The sequence below is a fragment of the Solea solea genome, chromosome 11 (assembly GCF_958295425.1).
Source record: "Solea solea chromosome 11, fSolSol10.1, whole genome shotgun sequence".
NCBI classification, from domain to species: domain Eukaryota; kingdom Metazoa; phylum Chordata; class Actinopteri; order Pleuronectiformes; family Soleidae; genus Solea; species Solea solea.
The window spans coordinates 7743538-7762161 of NC_081144.1; the positions used below are offsets into that span (position 1 = coordinate 7743538).

The 18624-nt window shown below is 39.2% G+C and overlaps 2 protein-coding genes across 2 annotated transcripts; one reads left to right on the plus strand and one right to left on the minus strand.

Moving 5' to 3' along the window:
- Positions 1-1071: 1071 nt before the first annotated feature.
- On the plus strand, positions 1072-5892 carry coq10a (coenzyme Q10A). Its single transcript, XM_058642615.1, has 5 exons — positions 1072-1682; positions 2454-2603; positions 2688-2880; positions 3104-3205; positions 3397-5892. Exons 1-5 carry the CDS (start codon positions 1546-1548, stop codon positions 3562-3564), a joined length of 750 nt encoding a protein of 249 aa, XP_058498598.1. The 5' UTR covers positions 1072-1545; the 3' UTR covers positions 3565-5892.
- An 840-nt stretch (positions 5893-6732) lies between these two features.
- Positions 6733-18495, minus strand: cs (citrate synthase). The gene is made up of 11 exons (XM_058642603.1): positions 18333-18495; positions 15633-15683; positions 15309-15416; positions 14607-14672; positions 13052-13183; positions 12224-12412; positions 10872-11071; positions 10636-10765; positions 9820-9921; positions 9198-9407; positions 6733-9109 (listed from the first exon to the last, which is right to left on the minus strand). The coding sequence occupies exons 1-11, from the start codon at positions 18381-18383 to the stop codon at positions 8939-8941; spliced, it is 1410 nt and encodes a 469-aa protein (XP_058498586.1). The 5' UTR covers positions 18384-18495; the 3' UTR covers positions 6733-8938.
- Between the last annotated feature and the right edge of the window lie 129 nt (positions 18496-18624).

The window sequence follows — 18624 nt, forward strand, 5'->3', positions numbered from 1 at the left end:
TCGCTCATTATATTGAAATTGTGATATTGCACATTTAAGTATTTATTTGTCCCTTTCCTTACATTTTATCCTGGTCTTGTACATCATTTCATTTTTTCCTCTTAATCCCAAATTCATTCATTTTTCATTCATTTTCCATCTGTTTTTTTTGATTAAAATTATTTATTAAATGGATTTACTTTATCTCCTGGACTTTTTCCACTCACTGTAGTGTATGTTGTGACTGCACCTTTACATGTATTTTCTTTCTTATTTTATTGTCCATCTTATTCTTCATACACTGAGTTGCAACATGATGCCGTTACAGGGACTACCCTGTATATGTATTGTTTCTGTATTTATATTATTCTGTGTTTTGTGAAAGTGTACTTTCAAAGCAATCAATATTTGTGGGTAAGTGTCTGTTCCGTTTATGTCCCTGCTTGTTTTTTGAGTGTCTGCTGAGTCAGAGAGAACAACCCCTGATGTCGAACCCCAGTTCTGATTGTGTTTGCTGCAAGATGTAGGTGAGGATGTAGCGATGGTAGATAAGTGCTTTGTGGAAGACCAAACTACTGCCAGTTTTGTATTAAGTACCTTAAAGAGATAATTGTATCTTACCAGAAAATGACTTTGGTAGAAGTTGAAGTCACTTTTTTTATAAAACTGTAGTGTAAAGTAGTTCATCAAGATTAGAAAAATTCTAAAATACAGACCATTACCAACTCTTCTTCTTCTGATTTTATTTGGTAGTAACAAGGAACAAAGATAGTTAGAGGAAATGTAGTGGAGTAAAAGTGCAAGTTGCTAGAAATATAAATAAAGTACGGATACGTGAATTTTGTGCTCAAGTACAGTAACAAAGTCTTTTTACTTTGTTAGATTACAACACTGACTATTGCAATTTATGTCCATTTATGTATATACATATATATTGTATATACAATATGTAATTTATGTATCATTTATTCATGTACTGTATGTATTGTGACATGCAACCTTGAGTCCACAAAATAAAAGGTCATTAACTGCAGTTAAACCTCCCACACAGTCGGAGGCAGCATTTCACCTTAGACTGTTCACGATAAACCGACCAAAGAGCAGAAGAATTGGACAGTTTGTCCCACCGGCGTTTTAGTTAGCCGCAGAAGGTCGTAGGCAGTTGGGCGACATTTGACATTACTCCACTCCAAAACCAGTCTCAATAATTGTACGTGGCTGTCATTTTATGACACCAAACGAGGAGTGATGTGAGTATTGTTGGATAGATAGAAGGACGCGGCTTGACGTCGCGTTTGCTGTCAACAAGCTAACGCTGTGCTAGCTAATGTTCGCTAACGCTAGCGGTGAATATTAGTTAATTGTGTAAGCGGCGGGAGACGCAGTTAGACAACGAAGTTCGTCGAATAAGTTTCTCTCATAAACGAAAATAAACGCTACGTGTGGTTGTATCACACTGGACTGAAGCAGTAGGTTTGGGCCAGAAGCTTACAACGCACCGCCCCGGTCTCGGGGTGAGTCTCTCAAACTCAGGATCCCTCTTCCTTGAACGGAGCGGCTGGTTTCATGGCAGCCGCGGCCAGTGCCCGGCGTTTACCCATGGGTGTGCGGACGTTCAGTGACTTTCTCCATATCGCCACTGTGGGATCACCTCGCTCCTGTCGCACAGCTGTGTCAAGAGAATGCCTGCGGCAAAATATCAGGTGGGCCGGATACTAATATGGTGACACACCGCTAGTCCTGCAACACAAAGTCGACAAAAATGTTGTTTAAACCTGCGAGTCCAGCCACGTCTAAACCTCTAAATTGATTAGACCCTGACAATGAATGATCGATATCACTCAGTATTGTTGAGGCAGTGCTGGAGGACTAATGATCTTCTTCTTTGTGTTAAATTTAATCGATTAAATTAACAAAAATGACATTATATTCCACGTTGAAATGGTTAAAGTATCCAAACAAATGAGTGGAGGAGGTTACAAATAAGCACTGTTGGAACATTAGACAACATGCATATTTCATGTGGTACAACGGAAAGAAAAGGCCAAACTGCTGATGGTAGAGCGTAATTACGTTATTTTAAACTACGTAAAACGAAAAAGACTTCCCCATACAATGGATTTATGGTGGTGTTGTCCTTCACTGGTCTCAGCAAATAATAATGTTTTTCTGTTAACATCATGCAGCCAGAAGATGGAACACATTTGCCCAGACTGTTATTATTGGAAAACACATGTAAATGGGTTAAAAACACTACATTGTTCTTTGTTTTTCACATGAAAGGCCAAACTCTCATGAAAGCACAAGCAAACAACACAGACCTTCTGTCCACATCCAGCATATTATACATACCTGTTGAGTTTAGGAGCTGGGAACAGGAATGTTTTGGTCCTATTTTTGTTTTGCACTGTGGCTGTGTTCAGCTGAACTCTTTCCAGAATGTGGCTTACGGTATATTTTCTCTGACCTTTTAGACATTTGTCGTCATGTGGCATTTTGATGACAAGATCTCCCAGAGCACTTTGCCTTCAAGACCTGGACACAATGACAGCTGTTCCCCAAAGCAGAAACTTCATCAGCCTCACCAACAAAAGGAAGGAATACTCAGAGCGTAGGATACTTGGGTAATAATCCTGTTTGATTACAACTGTATCTCTAATTGTTTTCTATATTTTTATTCTATAACTTTAAAATGCTTGCTGTCCTAGGTTTTCTATGCAGGAAATGTATGATGTAGTGGCCAATGTTGATGAGTACAAGACCTTTGTGCCTTGGTGTACAAAGTCTCAGACCATCATGAAAAGAGCAGGCCACTCCAAAGCTCAACTCGAAGTGGGATTCCCTCCAGTGGTGGAGAGATACACATCTATGATCACTAGTGTCCGGCCTCATCTAGTCAAGGTAAGCATGGTTTGAGTTTGACAGTCCTGTTAATGACAATGTATGTCTGATTTTTCTGATGGATGTTTGATATTGCTGAATAACATTTTTTAATGTTGGCAATCACCTAAAAGCAAAGCCTACTGAGACACAAGTCCAGAGTTTAGTTGAAGCAAATTACATTTTTGATGTCACTTTAACACCCATTTCTGATTACAAAGTTTCTCTTTTTGGATGATTTTAGGCTGTGTGTACAGATGGAAAGCTGTTCAATCACTTGGAAACAATATGGCGCTTTAGTCCTGGCATTCCCGGTTACCCTCGCACCTGCACCGTAGACTTTTCTGTAAGTAGCCTGCAGTTTGTTTCCTACATTTGAAAATGTGTGTCAGACCATTGGCTGTTACTGACACTTGACAATAGTTTGTTGTTTAAGGTAAATGTTTGTCTGTTTTTTTTTAGTTACACAAAGCTAACTGTCATTTTGTAACTTGCAATGACATAATTCCCACTTTTTTTTTTTTTTATCTTCCACAGATATCCTTTGAGTTCCGATCACTGCTGCACTCCCAGTTAGCCACCATGTTCTTCGACGAGGTCGTAAAGCAGAATGTTGTTGCGTTTGAGAGGAGAGCTTGTAAGATCTACGGCCCAGAGACTCGCATCCCACGGGAGCTAATGTTTCATGAGGTGCATCAGACGTGATCTCAGCAGCTGTATTGTTTCCATCTGGCCTTAAACTATACCAACATTCATACTCTTGATCCACACAAACCTGCATGATGCTGCATAATCGCCCCACCACCCGACTTCAAGCCTCTGCCGCCACATAGACGTCTGCGAGGCTCCTGAAGATGTTAGACGTCCCATTGTTTGATCTCATTATGTTGGAATATTAATAATTCTTGTTATTGCACCCTCAACAATATTTTGCTTATCTCCCTCCTCCTTGTGTTTAGTCTGTCCTCTTTCTTTCTACCTCTACTGAAGGGTTCTTTGTTTAGCAGAAGGAACCCATGATTGCTTTTGCACCATGGCAGCACTCTAGTAATGTAAACAAGGCAGTTATTTAATTATGGCAACACCATGTCACCAATGCTTGAGAAACAAACCATGTTTTAAATTAACAGCAAAGTGACACTGAACAAAACCAACTTTTATTTACTTTTTAATGAAAGGCACAGAGGCCATTTGATCCAGGCACCAGCTCTTGTCTTGCCGTCAGCACACTGAAACTTTATCACAATTAAGTGTGTCCAGTTTTTTAGTTCAATTCAGCACTTTAATCAGCTGTTATACCGTTTTAGAATAACATTGCTTATACCACTTGTTTTTTAATTCAAGAGGAAGTTTTAATACATTATTTGACGCAGTAGTGAACCTGGTGCAAAAACAATATTTGGTTTAATATTTTCTTATTTTCAGTGGTTATGTGCAAATGTGTATTATTTTATTGGATCCAGATTAAATGTGTCATATTTGGGATGTGGAGTGTTGTCACTGATTGCTGTGACAATATCACTGAAGTGCAACATGCTGCGAAGGGAAGATATTTAATTTATGCATGAGTTATCGGCTGTGGCCTCATTTAAACTTGAGTTTTGGGAGATGTAGCTTTATCCCAGCTGTTGTGCTGCCATAGTTTTATCTTTGGTCATGGAGAATTTCTCTGCCAATCTTAATAATGCCTTATTTTACAGCCCAGCATGAGTAGAAACCAAGTGAATAAAAAAAGAAAATACGTAGAGGTGGGTAAACTTTGCACGAATAGAACCTGAATTATTCCGCAGAGAAGCTGGAGACTTCAGTGAAATACCGTGATAATAAAATATAATGTATAAAAAAAAAATAATATGACAGGTCATGAGTTAAATGCACTTCACATTTGCTAATAACAGTTTGAGCTTCCAGGTTATTAGGAGTATTGTTTGTTAACAGTATGATCATATTAAATACCAATTTAAGTGAAGTAATCTGATTAGGACACAGTTACAATTATCAAATTGCTCAGAAAGCATTAGTTATGAATAACAAACATTTCTTTCTGTTTTGTGGTCTAACGTCTGACAGTCACCAGCAGGATGTTCCTCCCGTCATGTACAATTTCAGTAGGAAATACATTATTTCGTTATTGGGCTGTAGAATAAAAGATTTGTAGGTTTCATGCTTAATTTTTTTGAGAGGTTCAACTTTTGGTTTTCTATTCTTTATGATGCATGTATAGACATGCTCCTGCTGTTAGTGTGTTTCATTGTCGGATTATGAATACATATTGAGTTAAGATGATTGTATTTGCCATATTTATAGGTAACAGTTCAGGTCAGGTGGAGGTCGTCCACTGTGTGACCTTACTCATTTAATGCACTTCATTTCGTCCACATGCTCCAAAGTCTTGTGCTCCATCAGGACCCAACTGTGGTTCACTACTTTCAAATTTGATCACACCATTTGCTCTGTTAATAAGGTGATTTAGAAATAAAGACATTTAATCAGGTGTGCATGAAGTGTTCAATCCAAGTGGGGCTGTGAATCACTGTTACTTAAATATATAGTTGTACCTGTTAAGATATTTTAAATGCCATTTCAAGTGTTATATTTTTAAAAGGTCAAACAAAAAAGGATCTATTTGATGAATGAAATCATATTGTCATGCTATCCAGTGATCAGGGTTCAAGTTGCATCCTGCATTTCCACCCTGACTGTTGATTTTACTTTTTTTTTTTTGCCTATGGGTGTTTTGATTGTGCTGCACAGACTATTCCATGCAAAGTTGTATTACTGTAGGTGCCAACACAGGATAGTGAGTACAGATCAAACTGTTGAACCTTAGTTTCAGTGTATTTCCACACAAATAGCCCTAGATTGAATAGTTGTGTTCCAGTACGCACACAAAGACTTTGACAGAAAGAAAATATTGCCATGATTTTGCGGTCATATCAAATTTTATTTTGCAAGCTAAAATGTATCTTTGTAAATACTGTGGGTGTATTTTAAAATCTTTATTTAAATAAAAAAAACCCTAGGTATAACTTATTTTTGTGTGTGCAAATTTGAAGATTTTTGCAAATTACTTTGTGTTCATGCTCACTGCCCAGGTACTGACTTGCAATTATCTTTTCTGAATTGTCGTATTATAATACAGTTAGGCTAAGCTTACCAAGAGTGTTTTTAAGCCATGTTCAAGTCTGGCCTTGTTGCTGCAAGCGCAAATGGGCAGAGGGCACAGAGATAAGACGACGTACATGGCTCTCCAAAAGGAGATGGACTGGAAAGAAACCAGAGTGGGGTCATGGTATGTGGGCCAGTTATTAATAACGGTCACATTGGAGAGGTGGGTATGCTCTTCTGCAATGCTCCTGTCAAACACATTTATTACGCACTTGTCAGGCTTCACCAGAATAATGTGGCTCGTGAAAAAAGTAAGTGGAGGAGCATAAATTCAAACAAACCCTGCTACAGTAGTCCAGAGAGGACAGTGTCATCCTATTACATTTCTCTGTGTGGAATTCAATTTCTAGTTTCCAAGACTCAACCATTCAATGATCCAAAACAAAAAAAAGGTTTCTTCTATGTTGCATGGGACAGGAGTTATTCTAAAAGCTTGACATCAATCAGAAGAGTGAACATGTCACCGACCCAACTTGAAATAGTAAAACTATTTAGGTCTATGTTTTTTTTTTTTTATATCACAGAACAGAAACCTTGCAATTGTAACAGTCATTGTAAGAAAAGCACAGGTGTTACTGATATCAGTGTTGGTCGTGCTAAACTGACTGCAGCCATCATTAGTTTAATTATCTCCTGAGACCTACCAAAACGACCCCAGTGGTTTGATCTGCATTGTGGTACAAATACAAAACATTTAAGACTGAACAGATGTTAATAAAAACCTTTATTTTCCTTTTTTTTTTTAGGTTTTTCCAATATTTGCTCTTCAAACTTTTCTCTCCATTTGACCCACCCAGCCCCATTCCCACATAGTGTTTATTTTCATGAATCCATCCGCAAACGAATTCTACCAGTTATCATGGACAACCTTGACGCTCCTCTATGATCAAAATAACTTAATCTCTCCACCAAATGGCCACATGGAAGAAACACTACGATCACGAACACACAGATCACACGTGACAAAGTCAGAAGAAAGATGAAAGCAGAGCAGAGAGCTCGAACTACCGACTAACACAGCAAGAGTAGGTGCAAGATGCAACAACTTGACCTATACAAAAAAATGGAGTGCTGACAAACCCAGGGCTTAAGAGCAAGCTTGAAACATTTAAGTGAAAAACCTGAAAAAAACAGCACCGACTAAGCCCACAGAACTACGCATTAAAATTATATGTATACAATGCAGCCGCAGCTTCTTTTTGTTCGTTGTCAAAAATTTCAGTGACCAGTGAGACTGAACACTACAGTGAGGCGGGGCACGACTACACTGGCTAAACTATGGTAATCATTGTGGCTATTATCAGCATGTGATCGAGCTCATACATTCAAGCTATACATAGATTTATACATATATTTATGTACACAAGTATAAATAAAACCACAAAATGAGAACCCAAAGATTATAGATTTTTACATATTCAAGACCAAAACAAATCGGGCACAATCAACCAGGGGGGTGTCTACCTCTATAAATAAGGGAAACCAATCAAGCAAGTGCTCATTTTGGAGTATTCGATGTTTAAAGCGCTCTCCTGTGGGGATAAAGTAACAAACACACACTCAGCTAAGACAGGACTTTACCAGAGACCCCATACCACCCCTCCCATGTATTCAAGCTTGCTCTTAAGGATTTATTACAGGCTGCCAATTACAACACCCTTTGCTCAGAACTCTATTATGACCATGATTACTGTACATTATTGTCATCTCTACCAATAGAGCAGAAACAAAACAGGAAAGCATTATTTAAGAAAATAGACAACACAGTTATTTTGATCATAGAGGTAATGTAGGTTAATATTAAATAAAAAACAAATGTAGGGAGACTTAAGATTTAAATGGGCAATATCCTTAACTGATTTGCATGCTTTTTAATGTTCCACTGGCGAGTGATAAGTTCATGGCTCCGTTAACTTGCACATACAATTCAACTCTTATGAGACTACAAAAAAAAAGAATGAAGTCAGCAACTCTTGTGGTATTTCTGCTAGACAAAATGGACATCATTGACCTTGGTCTCAAGAGCTCTTCACCTGAAGAAGTCCACCAGGAAAATGTGGCATCTTCAGGAGAGGAAACTCTTCTTAGAGCCAGATGAAGAGGAGGGTGGCTGCTGAATTCAAATTTAGCAGAAAGACCCTGGACGACGACTGCGGTCACCACATTGAAGAACAATGAGACCCAAGTGTGTAAGATGACTGCTAAACATAAATGTGCAAGGTTCTACAAATTTAACTCGTCTTTCCTTGAGCCATGAACTTATCAATTGCCATTGCTGATCTTGAACAGCTTGTTGATTTTACTTGTGAGGACCTTCTTTTAAACTGGAGTGTTCATACATGGGAGTGAAACAGGAGTGGGGACGACATCTGGGAATGTTGCATAGCAGAAAAACAAAGCTGAGTATCTTGATGAGTTGAAAAAAGATATGGTCTTTTGCTTGAAATCCAATACAAATCAGTGCAATGGCCAAAAGCAAGGAAGGCTGAGTCAGATATTTAACTTCAGATGTTTTAACTAACCAATGTACTCCCACAATTCCCTTTGAATACCACTGCCTAGTCATAGCTGAGACCCAGTGCTCAATAACAAACACATGGGTGCTGCAAAGGTGAGAATCTCTGTGATAACAGCAGACGTTTGAGCTTACTATGGGTTTACATGTATGCATCTGAAGCCTTCCGCTCACATATTTGAAATATGGAGACATGGCGGGAAAATGCTGTAGTTAACTAAATATATTTATTTAAACACTAAAAGGCCCTTTTTAAGTACAATTACATTTAAAAGTGTACCGTCTCTTTGAATCCCTGGGGTTGGAAATGACGGGGTCAACTTATGTCTGCCTTTTTGAAACTTCCACCTCCTCCCACCCTTCACACTAACCCCCAAGCTCATCTAAGATGGTTCCTCAGCCGGACTTGGCTCCCACCAGATTCATCAGTCCATCTGTGCTCATGGACTTTGGGCGCTCCAAGGGGAAGCCCAAGGCTCTACTCCATACCAGCTGAGCCAGCACACCGAGGGCTCGGGACACGCCAAAGAGCACAGTGTAGTAATTCATCTCACTCATTCCGTAATACTGCAGACGGGAGAGAAACACGTCAGAAGCTGTATTTGCAACCAATAACATTACATACATGTGTCAAACCATATCACATGTGTCTCACCTGCAGCAGTACTCCACTGTGAGCGTCCACATTGGGCCAGGGATTCTTGGCCTTGCCCTGCTCCAGCAGCACATTAGGTACAATCTTATAAAGCTGGGCAACCAACTTGAACATGGGGTCGTTGGGGAGATGCTTCAGGGCAAATTCACGCTGGCAGGTGTAACGCGGGTCAGTCTTCCTCAGCACAGCGTGACCGTAGCCAGGCACCACCTACAGCCAAGAGAAAGCAAAGCTTCCTAAACTTCGGAACTGTGACAGGATCCTTCCTCTACTGACTGTAACACAACATAGACTTAAACATAAAACTATAAAATATAATAACATTGATATCAATATATTATGCAACTATTACTTAAATAATCATAAATAATCATAATCTGTCGTTTGTTATTTTAATACAAATTAAATTATGGCTGACAAACCTGTGATCTTAGTGCCCTGAAAGCCAAACAATCACAGATAGCTTCACATCAAATATTTAATCCAATTAAACCCAAGGTCACTAGATGTGGTGTTTTAAAGTTATTCCGACAATTTTATCTTCAGATGACCTACAGAATTTTGGAATATACAACAGTCTTGTTGACATGAGCCACTGGCTGTGGAAGTGGAATGCATTTACCCTTCCAGACTTGAGTGTGTTCCAGATGTAATCCCTCATCTTCTCATCAGACACCTCTCCTCCCAACTCCTTCTGCAGTGCAGTCAGCCACACCAGCACCTCCTGCGACAAAACAGAAGACAACGTACATTCATATGAGTTGTTATTGAAATGAAAACTGCTTTTCAGTCGATGACAAGTAAATACAGTAGCTATTGCAATTTATATGAAGATCACATATATTTGTTTTATTGTGGCTGCTCAATAAAACAAAAATACTGCAGCAAAGGAGGGCAGCAGAAACGAGTCAACATTGCGTAATGTTGGCATCATATCAGAGAAAGCCCCAGGTAATTTCATCATAAAACTGGCCATGTGTCAAAACTATTAAGTAAACAAATTAAGAGAAGAATGACCACCAAAACCTGTATCTCATACATTCATAAGCATTTTTCACAGATTACATACCCCAGTAGGAAAAACACCAATCATGCACAACGGGCACTTTGCACAGCCACCATTTTGACACGTTTTAACAGGAAAAGCACAGGTGTTATTGATCATATAAATGAGGGCTCTGTTCAGTCAATGCAAGTCAGGACAGTGTGTCAATGACCCAAAATACACAATGAAACAGAGGGAACTACATGGAACTTAGCCAGCATTGATTTGATTATTTACATCTGTGATTCTCTTCTGTGTGGCCTATCAAAATGGCTGCTGTGCAAAGGGCCTTTTTCAAGATCCTGCAACTGTAGTTGAGAGGAACTCAGACTTTTACTTTTACTATTACTGCACTTGCTATGCGAGTTACAGTATAATCGGCATGGTACAAACCTGATTGGCCAGGCCGTGCAGTGGCCCAGCCAGACCATTCATGGCAGCGCTGAAGGACAGGTATGGGTCAGACAGGGCACTGCCCACCAAGTGGCTGGTGTGGGCACTGACATTGCCGCCTTCGTGATCACTGTGAAATTAAATAAGAAATTTCCACTTGTCACTTTAACTTGATTTAAGTGTGTCCAGAGACAGAAAAGAAGCATAAATGTGGTTTATATTTTTTTAAGTCACACCTGTGAATAGTGAGGTAGAGTCTCATTAGTTCAGTGAACTGATTATCACTATAGCCCAGCATGTTGGTGAAGTTGTGGGACCAGTCCAGGTTGGAGTCGATGGCTCCAATGCTGCTGCCTTCACGATACAGGTTGCGATAGATCTTAGCTGCAATGCATGGCAGCTTTGCAATCAAGTCCATGGAGTCTTCATAGGCAAACTGACAGAGGAAATGTAAAAGGATTAGGAAAGACAGGGTATATGCAGGAATCCTGAAGTTAATTTCCATACCTTTATTAGACTTTTTCAAGACCTTCTCAAAATATTTTAAGACCTTATTGCCATTTCAAGCTGTAATCAGCAACACAATACAAACAGTTTTAGTTTGCAATTAAATCTATAGAACACAACCATACAAAGCAACTCATAAGCTGGGTTAAAGTAGCAACAGACAGCTGTTTCTACTCTCTGCTGCCAGCGGTGGGCGCCGTGTATGTGACTTAACAGCGTTAATGCCCATGGAGGCTACACTTATCTTCTTTCTGCAATATATACAAAAAGCCCCCCCGTTGTTCTCAGCAACAGGCTTCAGCCTAGAGCTGCACGTCACAATTATTTTCCTAATTATTTTCAAATTAATCTGTCGATTATTTTTCTCAATCAATTAATCGTTTGGTCCATAAACTATCAATAAACCACAAAAAATGTTTATCGGTGTTCGTCAAACCTGGAAATGATGATTTTCTCAAATGTCTTGTTTTGTCCACAAACCAAAACGATTCACTTTTAAGATTTCTTTGTTATACAGAGCAAAGAAATGAAGAAAATACTCACATTTAAGAAGCTTACACAATCAGAAATCTAGTTTTAATCATGAAAAAAGCTTCAAACCGATTATCAAAATAGTTGTCGATTAATTGTTTCAGGTCTACTTCAGCCATTGCTGAAATTCAGGGATCTCCAACCAGGAGTCCGCAAACTCGCAAGATGTGTAGCATAATGTGTCCTTGCATGCATACTTTTTGCAGTCAAACTCTCTGGACAATATTTAATACCTCATGAAATCGCCATTAAGACTTTTTAATGGCCTTCATTTTCCCAAACTTGATCTATCAACTTTTAATACCTTTTAAGACCCCGCTGACACCCTGAAAGAGTACAGTTATACTAGCAGCTATACAAAACTTAGCTGCTCTTAATACAGCAAAATAACCCATTTTTGGATTATCTGAAAACAAATAACGCCTGGAACAATGTCAATCGCAATCCCTTTGATACTCAAGATAATCAGCTCTGAACTAAAAGGTTATTAAATTCCTGGTGAACGACTGGATGTAGGATTTAAGATGAAATGAAAGAGATATAAACTCACCTCCCAGTACTTGGACTTGTGGACACCCTCAGAATAAGCCCGTGCAAAGTTGCTCTCACTGTTCAGAGCTGTGATGGCAGCACTGAACTGAGACATGGGGTGCAGGTTTGTGGGGAAATTGTCCAACATGGTGACAACATGAGAGGGAAGTGCAGCTCTTTTTGCCCACTCTTTGGAAACCCAGTTCACCTGGGGGCCAAAAAACATACATGGTAAATCAGAATCACCTTTATTGTCATTATACAGTGTACAACGAGATTGAAGGACGGTTCTAGTAGTGCAAGTGAAAAGATATGAGTAGAAGAAGAACGAAACAGGGCCCCAACACCTTCGACAAAATTAGAAGGATATGTAAAAAAAAAAAGGAATTCAAGTATTTACAGTGGGAGCCAGTAAGGGAAATATGCAGTATATGATACAGTACAGCAGAGTGGATGTATGTGGGGTGTGTATATTGCACGGGTACGAAGTGTAAGAATATTGCACAGATTGGAAGAGTTACTTAGTGTTAAGCACTCTTATTGCACTTGGATAAAAGGTGTTCGCAAACCTAGAGGTACAAGAGTGACCTGAAAGTCTCTCTGTTCTGCTCTTTCTGGATCACAATGGCCCCTTTTACACCTGGCAATAAAATGGATTTTCTGTGATCCGATAGGTGTAAATACATCTAGGACAGATTGTTATCCAATCTGCCAAAGCACTCAGGAAGGTGTTAGGAAAAATATTGTGACCACATTGAACAGTAGTGCAAATGCGATGCGTCTCCAAAGCATTTCCAGTGTGTCTCCGATCCAGGCACAACAACACCAACAACTCTCTCCAACTCACCTGCTCCTCAGTGGGCACCTGCCCTGTGACCAACAGCCAGAAGAGGCCCTCAGGCAGTGGCTCCGCACCTCCTGGAGCTTTAGGGAGCAACTGCTGACACTCTGGAATGCTGTAACCCCGAAAACGGATGCCCTGTTCATGAATGAAGAGAGACAATTAAAAAAACAAATAAAAAATAAAACATAAAACTAAATGTTAGCAGTGATAAGTGAACCTGGGCCAACTGCCAACATAGTGCTCTGGTTCTACCAAAGCATTTGGATGATTCACTATCACATTCCGTGTGATGGCCAGATAACAAGAAACTAGGAAATACAGCAGTTCTGCCACTAAAAGCGCTCAGCTTCAGTAAGAAAGCAATCAAGGCAAGTGCCTATGCAGCAGTCTGGTATCCAAGAAACCAAGACAGTTCAAATTATAGCCACTGTAAAATTGTCTACCATCAATAAGGGTAATATTTTCTCAACAAACTGAGAATATTACTTTTTTGAAACCAAGACTGATAAATATTTGCTCTTTTAAAAATGCAATACACACATCTACACACCAGCTAAGAAAACACTCAGGATGTGGGGCTTTTTTTACATTTCAATGCCCTTAAAACATCAATCTTGATATAGATCCAAGGGTAGGGACAAATGCATCTCACAGTTGAAAACCTTTCTACAGCTCATTGGTATGTAGGAGGGCTGCAAGATATTAGGAAATCATGCGATATATGATAACGTTGCTAAATATTGAAATGACAAAAACACTCATGATGAATTAAGATATGAAAGGATAAACTTGTACACCTTACAAAAACATTGTTATAATCATTAGTAGGCCTCAGCACTGAATGAATTTGTGCTCAATTTAATGGATAATGATAAAATGCAAAAACAAGGTCCCTCAAGTCTATTCCCTATCCTTAAGGTAGCTCTCAGTCTCAAAAAGATTGGTGCCCTCGGGAGACGCTCATAACGACACTTCTTAATACTTGTACTTAATGTCACAGCCACAGTGTGTTTCAAGACGCAGCCAGTGTACCTGGTTCCTGGAGGCATTCAAAGCCTCGTTTGTACGTTTTGAGAAGCATTTAACTCGTCATTTACCCAAGTTAACTTTCACTCCACTTTGTGAGACACATTAACTGGGAAGGAGGAGAGGAATGACGAAGAAACATGCTAAAAACACACACTGACCTGCAATAAAACAAGCACTACTCCAAACACTCAGCCCATTGATATTAATGATCATGTGAGTTTAGGAGTGAGGCGCGTGGCACACCGTTTGCTGTGGGGGAATCACAGTCTGGCAAAGTTTAAACGGTCATTTGTAATACTTATACATCGGGCATGTTGATATCGTGACGAGGATAGATTTATGATATATCGTCGGCCCTAGTACAAAGTGTTTGCAAACGTGCCCTTGCCCCCATTTTTTTTTTATAATATACTAGCTTGTTATGTTAGTCCTGTGATTTCTTTTTACAGATCTTTCAACACACAAGATCATATAAATACATTAGCCGATGCATCAGTTCAATATTTTTTGGACCATTTCTATTGCTGACCTCATCAGGATCCAAAACAGAGGTCTCGTACACCAGACCCTTCATCCCTCTCATACCTCCATAGACCTGCAGATAGGAAAAAAGAACACAATCAGAACACAAGAATATACAGACAATAATACACGGAAAACACAGTAAAGTGGCGTGTTAAAACGATAGTGGTGCAATACTCATTTTAAAACAAAAACTCACCGACCGTCAGTCAGTATTTACATTAAAAAAATATAATGCTATTTAACTACCATTAGGATAAAAGACTATTGCCTGAACACTAATACATTTACATGAAAAAACAAGCCACACCTAAAAGTTTGTGTGTTCAAAATGAGACAAACCACATGACCCAAGACAGTCTTTTGGCTTAGTCAGTAGTAAAAAAACAAACTGACATTAACGAAGGTGGATGACACAGGTGTTGCAGTGATGTATGCATGGTGGTGTCTGGCACTAGAGGTTTAGTGACTCAGCTAAACTGTCTCTTGTTGGCAGGAAAGAGTTCTTGTGACCTTTGCGGGAGCCGACAGTGACCCAACAGTAAATACAGATGGACAGGGCTAGACAGATTAGGAAACAGCCATGCCACATTTTATCTGCAAAATGGCTGATGGCCCACGTGCCTATGGCATGGTGTCCAGCTCATTTGTAATTCTCATTTTTATTCAAATTCATTAAAACATTTGTCTAGCATCACAACATACTCACCATGTCAACAGTAACCTGTCCTATGTTGGTTTTGCCATACTGTTGTTTAAAGTTCTTGATCCTGGTCTGTTCTTTGGGTACAAGATCTGCCAGAACATCCTTCAGACTCTGTTAAGAAAACATTAAAAATCAGTGATGCCCTGGATCAGACTACTAATCAATAAATAGAACACTGAACTCTTACGTGAACACACAAGGGAAAACAAGTAATGTCGTTTGACAGTGGTCAGCATTGTGTAGTCTGACTACCACACACAAATATGCCCTTACATTACAAAATAAAAGTACATTAGCAGACAACATTAAAATGACAAGGATACTTACTGTTGTTGATGCGCTGGCATTTCTGGTTGCCACAAGGAAGTAGGTGGCATTCTGTGGATTGAAAAATTGAGAATTATTGACCATGAAAGAAAAAGCTAACAAATTTTGTGTGTAGGCATTGAAGAAAGACAACCTTATGGCAGCCCAAAACATTTACTTTTACTCTTGTTAAAAAAGAAGACCTTTTGTTCTGTGAACTAAATAAAATTAACAATCCACAAACACAAAAAGTAGTATTAACCGTTTTGTCAAGCACACTTTACCCCATTTCACCTCTGCATACATTTAATTCCTCTGTCATATCCTGCTGTATTGAGTGTTACTACAGGTAATGAAAACAGGCAACTAACATCTTTAACATGTACCTACATGCATCGACTATTCCTGGTGTACATTGCTCAACTGACACACTGGATTTTGTTTCCATTTGCTACAATATCTGCTATTGCAGGAGACAACGATAATATATGAAGATAATTCCGATACAATGAAACATTTTGTGTGGCGATATTATATCACATTTGAGACACCACACATCAAATTTTTAACTGACACATAACTGACATTAACATTAACATTTAGACTTAATACTTTTATGCTTTGCATAAAAGTATTAAGTCCAGTAGATGGTGCTCACTCCCTCTTGAGCTGTTGTGCTAGTACATCACAATATAGGCTTTCGCAAATACTCCATTTAGCAATATCTGTGTCTCCCACCACTACTATTTACAGTATGACACTGTCAAAATACAAGACCACACTCAAATACAAGCACTCCTGGCTGAAATCAACATGCTGTGATGTCAGTCACACAAAATGAGTAAAATTATACTTAAGTGGAGTTGATTAGATTGTTAAAATGTGTTAAAAGAACTTCTTCAGCTTCAGAGCATTTTTCAAGAAATGTCAGAATTTGACATTTCTACTTTCAAACGTGAGGACTTGCTGCATTTCTTTTAAAATGGCTAAGTAATTAGTTTTGGTCAGACATTTAATGACATCAACCTCTTCAGCTAAAATGTAAATTTCAAATGCTACAGGCATTCCATGTTGTATTGATATTAAAAACATAAGAAAACCTAGTGATGAGAACAATTATTTGATGTAGGCTTATTGTTGATATATAATGCTTCTTTTATAACTTGACCTTCATTAGAGGTTTGTGTATTTAAATAAAAATGCACAGTGTATACACTTCTTTAAATTAATGATTCACAGGCATCTCCTGGGATAAGCCTAGGCGATGTAGTAAATACTAAAAAGAAACTGCTAGACAACATTAGAAATGTGTTTGTGAATTGCAATTGTGATGTAAGCATGGTGACAGTAGCGAGAATTTGAGTCTGCTGCTGCTTACACTGTAACGAGACTCCCCTGCCGTCTTATTAAAATGATCAGTGTTTGAGGGGGAGTCTGGGGGAAAGGTGACAGCTGGCTGTGTTCAGAATGGGATCCCCTCCCCATAACAACTGGTTTGAAGTTGTGAGAGACCTACAAGGCTCACCGAAACAAAGGGTAGGATCTTGCATCACCACACACACACTCCACACAGCTGAGTGTGAGATTATGTAACATAATCTTGGGACATGTAAACTGTCCTTGCTATGATCATGCAATAAAAGTCATAGGACTTTCAGTAATAGATATGGTATTTTATTGTCAATGTTGTGCAAGAACAAAAACAGCTTACTAATACATTTCCAGAGTTAAGCTTATGAAGATAAGAGAAAGGATGAGACTGGCACAGGTAATCTGGACTAACTCCTACTGACAAGCCTGACAAAATCAAGCCACCAACTGGTGTTGTTTCAGTTCAAGGAAGTTAATCACTTGGTCATTGATTAGAAGAAATATCTAATTAACAATGACATAATGGGTGACACAAGTTGATATGAATGAGGGCCATTAAGTGTAAAGACTGAGAGGTCAGTAGAGTATTACAGTGGGTTAGGGTCACGGGAAGGTTAGTTATAAGTTTACTAACACACACAATCAAATTACAACCATTACGATTAACTGGCATTAACTTACAACACCAGAGATGTTAAGAGAACTCACTAGATTTTTTAAAAGCCTAATACAATATAACGCACCTGGAAGCCGAGTGTTGTTTTTTTAACCAGAGTTAAACCAAGTTAAATATCAAGGAAAACATGAGTATAAATAAATAAATAAATGTATATGGACCACATTACACGACTGAAATTTCATGGATTTTGTCAATCGAATCACAATGTGAAGGTCAACTGGGGTGGTGACAATAGACACAATAGGTTTAATACAAATACTTCACTGTGACTACGACCCGCGTCCGTAAAAGTGGTATTTGCGCACAAATAGGAAAGAAACTGGAAAGCGATCACTGGTGTTTGAGGAAACATGCCGGTGCGTAACAGCACCAGGCCGGCGTAAGGAGCAAGGGGACTAACGCACAAGTTCACGAACAATACAAGTCACATATTAAAACAGCATTATATTAACATTCAATGAGCAAAGTCTACTCTTAAAACATCTACATCTTACTCAGTTGTCACTTATTAGCCACAATCATTACCGACAGCACTTCACAATGTGGCTCAAATAGCTACGCTAGCTAGCTAGCTGGTATACGCCGCCACTTCGTTAGCCGATAGCTTCCTGTGTGAAGTCTACAGTTAACAAACAGAAAGTAGCGTCGAGGCCATTTAATCTTCATTTTACCTTTGAATTGAGAAGTCTTGGCGCTAGCCTGCTGACACCGAGGAAGGACATCTTGTCTGTGTAAACGTGTTTTGTTGCCCCACTTCTTCTTCACAACTAAGAACGCCGCTCCCAGTGCACCGCGGAGGTGGTTGAAGGTGCCCCTCCGGATAGCAGAAGGTTGAAGAGGGATTCAGGCCCGCAAGTAGCAGCGTCGTTGATTGGTCGATGCACGGAATCGCGGCCACAGCGTAGGCGCATCTGATTGGCTAGAGCACTGCTCCAAGCATGTTGATTGGATAAAGACTCTCCC

What these genes read in the sequence shown, in the direction of transcription:
- coq10a (XM_058642615.1), top strand. Translation starts at nt 1,546, where the DNA reads ATGGCAGCCGCGGCCAGTGCCCGGCGTTTACCCATGGGTGTGCGGACG. An exon ending in TGCCTGCGGCAAAATATCAG is followed by an intron (nt 1,683 to 2,453) that starts GTGGGCCGGATA and finishes CTGACCTTTTAG; the next exon opens with ACATTTGTCGTCATGTGGCA. An exon ending in TCCGGCCTCATCTAGTCAAG is followed by an intron (nt 2,881 to 3,103) that starts GTAAGCATGGTT and finishes GGATGATTTTAG; the next exon opens with GCTGTGTGTACAGATGGAAA.
- cs (XM_058642603.1), bottom strand. Translation starts at nt 18,383, where the DNA reads ATGTCCTTCCTCGGTGTCAGCAGGCTAGCGCCAAGACTTCTCAATTCA. An exon ending in TGCACGGCCTGGCCAATCAG is followed by an intron (nt 9,922 to 10,635) that starts GTTTGTACCATG and finishes GTTTTGTCGCAG; the next exon opens with GAGGTGCTGGTGTGGCTGAC. An exon ending in ACACACTCAAGTCTGGAAGG is followed by an intron (nt 9,408 to 9,819) that starts GTAAATGCATTC and finishes TCTTGGCTGTAG; the next exon opens with GTGGTGCCTGGCTACGGTCA.